Raw genomic sequence first — 11082 nt, 5'->3', positions numbered from 1 at the left:
TACCCAGTGCTTCTACTGGTTTCCAGGTTAAACCTGCATGGTGTTACTAGCAGTACCCCCAATTTTCATTGCTCACCTCTTGTTATCTTCCTGAAGAGTGAGGAAGGGCCTGCTCCCCATGTCTTATGCAGCAAACCCTGCACACCCACCTTGCCATGTCATCAAGTCTCTGTCCTCACAGCCTTTTTGCAGTTCAACAAACACAGGCCCTGCCAGGGACTGAGGGCCAGGTGCCAAGGACTCATGTCTTCTCAGAGCCATACTTTGCCTTTTGGACGGCTCTGTTAGGAGAAGATGCTTAGGTTGTACCTGAGGAAATTGGTTCCCTATAACTTCTATCTATCTCTAATCTTTGGACCTTGTGGAACACAGTGAATGAGTCCCTCTTCCACCCATTGGTTTGTTGCCTGGCCTTTTTTTTTTTGGAGATGGAGTCTTACTCTGTTGGCCAGGCTGGAGTGCAGTGGCACAATCTCAGCTCGCTGCAACCTCCACCTCCCAGGTTCAAGTGATCCTCCTGCCTCAGCCCCTCCAGTAGCTGGGATTACAGGTATGCGCCACCATGCCCAGCTAATTTTTATATTTTTAGTAAAGATGAGGTTTTGCCATGTTGGCCAAGTTGGTCTCGAACTCCTGACCTCAGGTGATCCAACCGCCTTGGCTTCCCAAAGTGTTGGGGATTAAAGGTGAGCCACCGCGCCTGGCTGATGGCTACTTTCTTCATTTGGAAACTTCTCTTTTCCAGATGAAAGACCCGAAGGTTTATCACCCTGAGTCCATTTTTGTTTTGTTTTGTTGGGGGTGGTTTTTTGTTTGTATTTTGAGATGGATTCTCACTCTGTCACCTAGGCTGGAGTGCAGTGGCACGATCTCGGCTCATTGCAACCTCTGCCTCCCAAGTTCAAGCGATTCTCCTGTCTCAGCCTCCCAAGTAGCTGGGATTACAGGCATGTGCCACCACACACAGCTAATTTTTCGTATTTTAGTAGAGACAGGTTTCACCGTGTTGCCCAGGCTGGTCTCAAACTCCTGAGCTCAGGCAATCCACCCGCCTCAGCCGACTCCATTCTTTTGAGCAAGATACTTAACGTGGGCGACAATGTTCTGATGTCCTACATACAGTCTCTGGCTAAATTTCTGTGTCTTCTCCAAACCCAGTGCATGAAGCTCTTCTTGAAACCCCAGGGCAGAGGCTGTGTGTGCCCCCATTAGAGCTGCAACTCCTTAAGGGAAGGTATACTGAGTCTACACTGGAAGTGGAGATTTGAGACTTAATCAGGTGATGTGATGCCTGAAATTTGGAATTAGAAGAGGCAGGTGACCACAGCTCCATAATACTCCACCATTAGCAAACAGGTGGACAGCTGATACTGGTGCCCTCTCCTCTATCCCATTCCAGGGGGCAAACGATGGGAAGTGTGGAACATGAAGCCCTGGAGCCAGCTCCACAGTTATGAATCCCGTCCTCCCAGATCCAACAGAAGAGTTAATCCCCTGAAAACCAAATTTTTGTTCAACTAAGGGAAGCTCCTTAAATGCAAAGAGGAGCTGGGCATGGTGGCTCACATCTGTAATCCCAGCACTTTGGGAGGCTGGGGCAGGAGGATCACTTGAGCCTAAAAGTTCAAGACTGGACAGGGCAACATAGGGAGACTCCATCGCTACAAAAAATTTAAAAATTACCCAGGCATGGTGGCATGCACCTGTGTTCCCAGCTACTCTGGAGGCTGAGGTAAGAGGATCGCTTGGTTGAGGATCACAGTAGGTCAAGGCTGCGGTGAGCTGTGATCGTACCACTGGACTCCAGCTTGGGTGACAAAGTGAGACTCTGTCTCAAAAAAAAAAAAAAGCAAATAGGGGTGCCCAGTCTCACCTCCCATACCCTGGAGACAAAGGACACCCCTCCCTGGACATGGCCATTAGGGACTCTGCTGAACTGCCCCTACTGCCACTTTCCCCCATCTTACTGCATGTAATTGTAGAGAACAGTGGATGACCTGAGGGGCCCTTAGATACCTGAAATTGGGTAGGGAAAGGTAGGCTCAACATGTGAATTCTGAACCCCCCACCCAGGGGCCTCAGCCTACTTCAGATTACTCCTTATGCAATAAGGTTCAGAGCAGCTGTGTTTGTTTTCAGAACTAATCCCCACCCAGGGGTGGGACCAGGCCCCTGTCCACTCCTCACCCTATATAGCAAAGTTCCAGCAGTTCCAGGGGATGATCAGCAGAGATGCAGACCTCCCCAGTTGCTGGGGCGCTGGACCCTGCTATACTGGACACAAGGTGAGGCCTGAAAGTCCAGGCACCCTGAGGAGCCGGGCAAACTAGCAGAAAAGATGGCGCTGGGAAAAAGGAAAGTTAGACCCTGAACGGGAAACCTGGGAAGAAGTGGTTCCCAGCTGAGCCAAAAAGCCTCAACCTACGCCGTCTCATCGACCTAGGCTCCACCCTGAGTGCTTCCAGTGTGAGGTGCTGGACTGGCTCTGTGCTGCCTGCTTGGGTTGAGGGTTTGCTCCTAGAAGAGGCATGTGTTTCTCGTACAGCTGTCACAAGCGAGTGAGGGCTCCGGAGGTGGACGGCCCAAGAGGGTGGGGAGCTCAGGCGTCAGCGATAGCCAGATTTCCATCCATCCGTCCGTCCATCCATCCATCCATCCATCCAATCAACAAACCATTCCGGATTCTTCAGGAATCCAGTCATTCATTTATATTTAGGTTAAAGATCCTCTCTCTGGTTCCTCTCTAGAACGCAGTCTCGAGCCGCTCCCCCAACAAACCATGGCTCTCTCCCGGCCGGGTCATCTACAGCTCCGCCCCTCGTTTGCCTCGCTCCATTCCCCTAACCTTGGCATTCTGTCCTCAGGCCCCGCCTTCTTTGTTTCGTCACTCGGTTGCTTACCCTCAGATATCCCTTAACTCTAGGTAGGAGCACTCAGGAGGGATACAGTCATCTGCTGCTGTCGCCATGGCGATTATTTCAACGCCCTGCCTCTTTACCCCAGGAAAACCTTCGCGGAACCCGTCACCATGGAAACGAACACTCTGGACTCTTAGCGCGCCCTGGGCTGGCCCTGCTGCGTGGACAGGAGAGGAGCAAAACGCAACAAAGACGGGATTAATTACTCGGAGGCCGCGCCCCCTCCGAAGAAGGCCCCACCCGGCCCCGGCCTCACCCCTCCCCGAAATAATTCGAGGAAATATTCTGCGAATACTGGGGGAGTGTCTTGCCCCCCTGTTCCCTCAAGGCCCACGGTCGCTTGAATTCCACGGCAAGTCCTCCCGGACCTCTCAGGGCGATCCCCTTCCGAAGCCCAGCCTCAGCCTCGCAAAGCCTCTAGTCGTTGGCCTTTTCGTTGCGATTATATTCGAGAGGGAGCTTCAGAGGGCGCCGTGAGGTTCCCCTGTGCTTCCCCTTTGCCCTTTGCCCTCTTCGCTTCAAGAGGAGCCCTGGCTCGCTTATTCTTTTTGTTGTTGTTGTTGTTGAGACGGAGTCTTGCTCTGTCGCCAAGCTGGAGTGCAATGGCGCGATCTCGGCTCACTGCAACCTCCGTCTCCCGGGTTCAAGCGATTCTCCTGCCTCAGCCTCCTGAGTAGCTGGGACTACAGGCACGCGCCACCACTCCTGGCTAATTTTTGTATGTTTAGTAGAGACGGGGTTTCACCATATTGTCCGGGATGGTCTCGATCTCTTGACCTTGTGGTCCTCCCACCTCGGCCTCCCAAAATGCTGGGATTACAGGCGTGAGCCACGGCTCCTGGCCCTCTGATTCTTTTCGTCTATCACTCTGTGCACTCATTCATACATTTATGTAGGTGCCCCGCGTTCCTCCGCAGTTCTCCACTACTCTAGCTTTTCTCTAATACAATTTATTTTGTGTTATTATTTCTTTAAGACGGAGTCTCACTCTGTCGCCCAGGCTGGAGTGCAGTGGTGTGATCTCGGCTCACTGCAACCTCCGCCTCCCAGGTTCAAGAGATTCTCCTGCCTCACCCTCCCGAGTAGCTAGGACTACAGGCGTGCGCCATCACACCTGGCTAATGTTTTTGTATTTTTGGTAGAGACGGGGTTTCACCATTGTTGCTCAGGCTGGTTGCGAACTCCTGACCTCGAATGATTCTCCCACCTTGGCCTCCTAAAGTGCTGGGATTACAGACGTGAGCCACCGGGCCCGGCCAATTTATTTTATTTTTAAAGTATTATCATTGTTGTTATTTGAGACAGCAGTGGCGCGATCACTGTAGCCTCGACCTCCTGGGTTCAAGTGATCCTCCCACCTCAGCCTCCCGAGTAGCTGGGACTACAGGCGCACGCCACCACGCCCCGCTAATTTTTTTCAACTTTTTTTTGTAGGGATGGGGTCTCTCGCTATATTGCCCAGGCTGGTCTCGAACTCTTGGGCTCAAGAGATCCTCCCTCCTTGGCCTCCCACAATAATGGGGTTACAGTCGTGAGCCACTGCACCCGGCCTAATACAGTTTTTTGTTTTTGTTTCTGTTTTTGGTTTTTTTTGAGACGGAGTCTCGCTCTTGTTGCCCAAGCTGGAGTGCAATGGCACGATCTCGACTCACTGCAACCTCCGCCTCCCATGTTCAAGCAATTCTCCTGCCTCAGCCTCCCGAGTGAGTGGCTGGGATTACAGGCGCACGCCGCCACGCCCAGCTAACTTTTGGTATTTGTAGTAGAAACGGGGTTTCACCATGTTAGCCAGGCTGGGCGCGAACTCCTGACCTCAGGTAATCCACCCGCCTTGGCCTCCCAAAGTGCTGAGATTACAGGCGTGAGCCACCGCAGTCCGGCCCTAATATAGTTTGTAAATTCATTCATTCCAAGGCTCTTGGAAGGCGCTCAGTGGCGTGCGGTTTCCTCTCGAATTTCTTTCTTCCCGCAGTCCTTCCGGGCGGGCGTCTCCCGTCTGTTTCTTCCCATTTTCCCCTTTATCATCCTGAGACTGGATAATTCTTGGATAGTCTGGGAGGTAGCAGGGAACCCGAGTTCGGAGCCTCGACCGGAACCTCCAGACGGGAAATTGGAGCAGGTGGTGTCGTTCCTGGACGCTGAGGACCCCCTGCGCCCCTAACCCACAGCCCAACAATCCTAAAAGTAAAAACCCTGAGTTTCTGAGTCAAGACTGAGCTGGTGGGGTGGGGACCGACTAGGCGAGGCTGGGGAGCCCAGCAGGTCCCCAGCGGAGAAAATGGGTGAAACGCCTGGGGCCGCGGTCTCCAGAATTCGCCTGGGAGGGAGAGCGGCGCTATGGCGTCGCCTTCCTGGGGAGCCGCCTCGGGCTCCGGATGTCCGCTGGGGCCAGACGCTTGGGTTCCGACGCGCGGTTCGCACTTCCCAGGTTTCTTCCCCAGGGAACAGAGCTTGAGCAGGAGGCCACCCCCGCGTCCTACCGGAGTTCTGAGGTGCGGTCAGGCGCGGAGAGCGGACGCCCAGCCCAGATTCTGTGGGCGCCGGAGATCAGGCCCACTGAGCTGCAGCTGAGCACAGGCGGGGCAGGAAAAAGGATGAGGTGGGGGAAGGCGCTGGGTTCCTGGAACCCCAAGGGGACGCTGAGCTGAGTACGTATCGCTTAGGATCCAGGTGTCCTTGTTTTGGGATGTCTGACAAGTGTCCCCAGGGTATGAGAAGTGGGACTGGGCACCCCCTATTAGCTTTTTTTTTTTTTTTTGAGACAGACCACATGTTTCCTATCTTGGAAAATGGTACCACTTCCTTGTGCAAGCCTACCCCTGTTCCCTCACCCCTCGTTCAGTCCAACAGCAAATCTGTCCAGTCTTCTAACTGTATCTCAGGTTCATTAGCCCCGCTTCCCCGTCCCTGCCCGTCTTCTGCCGGACCAGTCCGCCATCTTGTGACCGGACTCGGGAATAGCGTCCTACTTCCCGGCGGCCTCCACTCTTGACCCAAATGCAGTGTGCAGCCATGGCAATCTTTTTTTTTTTTGAGACGGAGTCTCGCTCTGTCGCCCAGGCTGGAGTGCAGTGGCGCAATCTCGGGTCACTGCAAGCTCCGCCTCCCGGGTTCACGCCATTCTCCTGCCTCAGCCTCTCCGAGTAGCTGGGACTACAGGCGCCCGCCACCACGCCCGGCTAATTTTTTGTATTTTTAGTAGAGACGGGGTTTCACCGTGGTCTCGATCTCCTGACCTCGTGATCCGCCCGCCTCGGCCTCCCGAAGTGCTGGGATTACAAGCGTGAGCCACCGCGCCCGGCCGGCAGTCTTTTATAAACAGAAATCCGATCAAGTTACTCCTCTGCCGAAATCCCTCTGGTTGTGTTTCAACTGTCGAGGTGCTCCTGGCAGCACTCTGCCCTCCCCACATCATTGCTAGTTGACTTGTCTCCCCTACTAGACTGTGCCCTGTGAGGGTGGAAACGTTGTGCAGGGTTGTATCCCCAACACCTGATGCAGTGATTCAATAAACATCTGTCCAATTAATAGGAAAGAAAGTTCCTTTTCTCATTCCCCTATTGCTGGTCCCCTTGCCCTCAAGCAGGATGTTATACCCCAGAGTGGCTGTGGGTGAGAACATTCTGCCCCTCTGGCTAGTCTGGCACTGATTTCCACCCTGAGCTGGTGTTGCCTCTCTCCTTCCTCTTGGCCAACCTCTCGTCCACCAATATAAGCCCAAACTGGAGGCCAGCAGGCAGTCATGCGTTTTATGGCAGGCCTTGCAAGGAGCCAGAGTCTGGGTCCGCCGTGCTTCCACAGCAGCCCCCAAGCCCTGTACACGGTCCTCTTAATAGTGCTGGTCATGATGAGCTCTCCAAGGGTTCAGAAGGGTCTCCTGGCCTGGATGGAGAAACCCACAGACACCAAGCATCTGGGTACATCTGTCCAGGATGCTCAGGTAAACCCATGCAGGAGGAGAGATGGGATGGATGGGTTTGGTAGGGAATGCCTGCTCATGGACTGATGTGCAATCTGAAGATTTTTTTAAATTTATTATTATTATTTTTTTGGAGATGGAGTCTCGCTCTGTCTCCCAGGCCGGAGTGCAGTGGCGAGATCTCAGCTCACTGTGACCTCCACCTCCCGGGTTCAAGTGATTCTCATGCCTCAGCCTCCTGAATAACTGGGATTACAGGCATGAGCCACCACGCCCAGCTAATTTTTGTAGTTTTAGTAGAGACGGAGTTTCACCATGTTGGCCAGGCTGCTCTCGAACTCCTGACCTCAGGTATCTGCCTGCCTTGGCCTCCCAAAGTGCTGGGATTACAGGCGTGAGCCACCGCACCCAGCCTCTGAAGGAGATTTCTAGTGACCACCCCAGGGCTGTCTCACTTCACAGCAGTGACCTGAATAGAGATACTGAAGGAATCCTCTCTGGATCTGAGGGCAACATAGAATATGGAGGGTCAGGGAGCGTGCTGGATGAGAAAACCAGAATCCACAGGATAGAACAAGACTGAGACTAGCCTGCTGGGCTCCCCACTTGGCTGCAAAGCACCAGCCATAGAGACACAGGATTCAAAGTGTTGGTTTAGCACTTTCCTCTGCCTCACACCAAGTGCTCTGCTGGGTCTGCGGACTTGTTAACATGTGATCTGGCCTTAGGACCAGAGGAAAAGGGGGATGTATGTGTATGCAGTTGGGGAAGGAAGCAGAGAATTGGGGCTTTGATGGTTTTCTGAGACAGGAAGGGAGGGAGCAGTGGGGTTGAGTGGCCTGGAATCAGGCAGTGGTGGGGTGTGAGGTAGAATGGGTTGTGAGTGGGGTCAGCACTTCTCTGTGTTCTAGGTAAGTTTGTTCCTGTCAATTGGGAACCCCCTCAACCACTTCCATTCCCCAAATACCTGCACTGCTACCGATGCCTCTTGGAGACCAAGGAGTTAGGGTGCCTTCTGGGATCTGACATCTGCCTCACCCCGGCTGGCAGCAGCTGCATCACTCTCCACATAAAGAACAGTAAGTGGCCTTCTCCTGTCATGGGCCCAGCACTCTCCCAAACTGAAACTCTCTCAGCCTCCTAAGCTGCACCCCAAGTCTTGCTCCCATAATCCCATAAGACATTGCTCCAATCCTGTCTTTTTTTTTTTTTTTTTTTTTTTTTTTTTGCTGCTCTGTCACCCAGGCTGGAGTGCAGTGGTGCAATCTTGGCTCACTGCAACCTCCACCTCCCCAGTTCAAGCAATTCTTGTGCCTCAGTCTCCCAAGCAGCTGGGATTAAAGCTGCATGCCACCACGCCCAGCTAATTTTTTGTATTTTTAGTAGAGATGGGGATTCACCATGTTGGCCAGGCTGGTCTCGAACTCCTGACCTCAGGTGATCCACCCACCTCAGCTTCCCAGAGTGCTGGGATTACAGGCATGAGCCACCGTGCCCAGCCTCTCTTCCCTTTTCTTCAGAACCACACTGTCTCCACTTCCACTAACCTTCTCTCCTCAATCTGTAGCTGAATACCTTCTACCCTATCAAGGTGCGTAGCTTTGACGGGGACCCTCCAGATCTCCAGGTGCCCTTGCCTGTCCTCAAGCTGCCTGCTCCCCCATCTGTCTGCAGTTACTGCTGGTGTTGCTCTTCTCCTGCATCCTCCACTGCTTCTTCAGTCTCCTTCATGGAGTGTTTTCTCTCTGACCCTTAGTGGTTCATGTTCACCAAGGTTTGGTCCTTAGCTGTCTTCCCACTTCATATACTCAGAGGATTTTATCTGCTTTGCTGGCTTCAACCAGCAACCACATACCACTTCCTTCTGAATGTGAATGTTATGTCAAACCGCTCTCATATCCCGTTGGCCACTGGACATCTCCCTCGCTGAAAATTGACTCCTTCCTGATGCCTGCTCTTCCACCAACCCCCCACCTTTCTTAAGTTAGCAAAAATGTAACACATAATATGTGCTAGGCACTGTTCTAAACACTTGCAATCCGCTGAGGCAGGTATTATTACTATCTGCATTTTACAGATGAGGACACAGGTGCAGAAAGGTCATAACCTTGCCTGAGTCTCACAGATGCTGAGCCAGAATTTGTGATGGCTCCAGAGATGGTGCTCTCAACAACCACTGCATGCAGCTGCCTGTGTTCAAATCCTCTTACTACCCTTTTAACACAGCCGATGCACAGATACGGGTCAAATATCAGAGTATACAATATCATCAAACCGAAGTCTCCCGCTACTACCCTAACCCACCTGGCTCCCCTGCACATGTGACCACTTTTTTTACTCTCTGGATGATCCCTCCTGCAATCTTTTATGCACATTCCACCCTGCACAAATATGCTGTTTACTGTTTTTTCACCTCTTCCCCCCCACCCCCCCAAGATAGTAGCATCCCACTGTAAACATTATTCCACATTTAACAGTTAGGGGAACTGAATGTTCCGATATCAGTTTGTAAACAGCTTCCTTGTTTTATTGACCTGCTGTATACTACTCCATAACATGGGCATATCACAGCTGATTTCCCTATCCCACTATTGATGGGCATTTTGGTCATTTCTCTCAAGCAGGGCAGCAGCAAATATCCCTGAACATGACTTCTTGGGATGCAGGCACAGAGATTTTTCCCTATTACATATAACAGCAGCAGACATCATCTTATTCTCTTACTTTTGGTCTGAAAAGTAAATGACAATACACCTCCTTCCTGCCACCCAATCTCCAAAACATTTCCCAGCTTTTTCTCACATGGTCCTATGGTGCTAGTTCTCCTCACTTGGCTCAGTAATTCCCAACTCCCCCTTCAACCATTACATTTCATATGGCTCTTTTCCTCCAGCCTTGCATGGGAACTTCAGTGGAGTTCCATGGCTGGTGAACACTGGGCATGTCCACTCATGCCTAACTACAGGAATCTTTTCCTTTCTTTTTTTTTTTTGACTTATGAGTGCGGGGATGAGAGGATTTGGGGCTCTTCCTGGGGACTTCCGTATCACTGGTGCCCACTGTCCCTCCCCAGGCAGCGGTTCTGATGTCATGGTGAGTGACTGCCGAAGTAAGGAGCAGATGAGTGATTGTTCAAATACCCAAACTTCTCCGGTGTCTGGCTTCTGGATATTCTCTCAATGCTGCTTCCTGGATTTCTGCAATGACACTCAAAACAGAGGGCACTATACTCCTTAGTGTGACTGCAACAACCTTTGGTGTAAAATTCCACCAGTTTCCAGCCACCTTCCTGACTTCTATCTGGGCTTGGCCAGGACTTCTAGTCCCTCATACTAGCCCTCCTTGCTGCCCAACTTGCCTCCCTCCAGTCACTGGACCCCAGCCTTGGCTCTTCCTCTTGGTTGACGCCTTTCAGCACACTTACTCCTACTCTGCACCCCCAGCCCCACTGCCCACCAGGTTTCCTCTCTTGTCCCTAGTCCCTGGATGTTTCTCCCAAATAAATTTGTGTGCAAACTGTTTAAGGGACCCCCCAGCTCTGCTGAGCTGTGCTCTTGTCCTGCCTTGGTATGTGATTTGCTCTAGACACAAAAAGAGGAAGAGGAAATGAAAACCCTCCTATGGTGAACACCAGAAAGTTGGTGGGCATCCTCAGCAGTGCTGTCAGACCAGAGCTGTGTGGGGGCTGGGGGCGTTTAGAGGGCTATGTTGGTGGGAAGGGGGCTGCGAAAGGACCAGGCCCAGGTAGAAGGAGGTGGGTGAGAAGGCCACTCTTTCTTTTGAGACAGTCTCACTGTCACCTAGGCTGGAGTGCAGTGGTGTGATCTTGGCTCATTGCAACCTCTGCCTCTCGGGTTCAAGTGATTCTTCTGCCTCAGCCTCCCGAGTAGCTGGGATTACAAGCACATGCCACCACGCCTGGCTAATTTTTATATTTTATTAGTAGAGATGGGGTTTCACCATGTTGGCCAGGCTGGTCTCAAACTCCTGACTTCAAGTGATCTGCCTGCGTTGGCCTCCCAAAGGGCTGGGATTACAGGCGTGAGTCACCTCCTGAGCCGAGAAGGCCACTCTCAAAGAGACATTAGACCTATTGGAGTCCTGGTCTCTTCAATTCTGGGCCAAGTTCTTCAGCCTCTGAGGGTGTCTTCCAGGTTGACCTGCTATAAACCTGGGCCTTTCTCTGTCTTATACTGATGTCAGAGGTCATGGAGAAGGGTGGACCTAGCAAGGTGGGGGTTGGGG

The 11082-nt window shown here is 52.2% G+C and overlaps 1 protein-coding gene across 1 annotated transcript; it reads left to right on the top strand.

The window, feature by feature from the left end:
* Positions 1–6660: 6660 nt before the first annotated feature.
* On the top strand, positions 6661–10358 carry LY6G5C (lymphocyte antigen 6 family member G5C). Its single transcript, XM_003272109.3, has 3 exons — positions 6661–6769; positions 7731–7916; positions 9911–10358. The coding sequence occupies exons 1-3, from the start codon at positions 6661–6663 to the stop codon at positions 10072–10074; spliced, it is 459 nt and encodes a 152-aa protein (XP_003272157.1). The 3' UTR covers positions 10075–10358.
* Positions 10359–11082: the final 724 nt, after the last annotated feature.

Source organism: Nomascus leucogenys, chromosome 22a, assembly GCF_006542625.1.
Source record: "Nomascus leucogenys isolate Asia chromosome 22a, Asia_NLE_v1, whole genome shotgun sequence".
Lineage (NCBI taxonomy): Eukaryota > Metazoa > Chordata > Mammalia > Primates > Hylobatidae > Nomascus > Nomascus leucogenys.
Note: the sequence above shows the minus strand (reverse complement) of the source record. Positions and strands in the feature narration are given on the sequence as shown.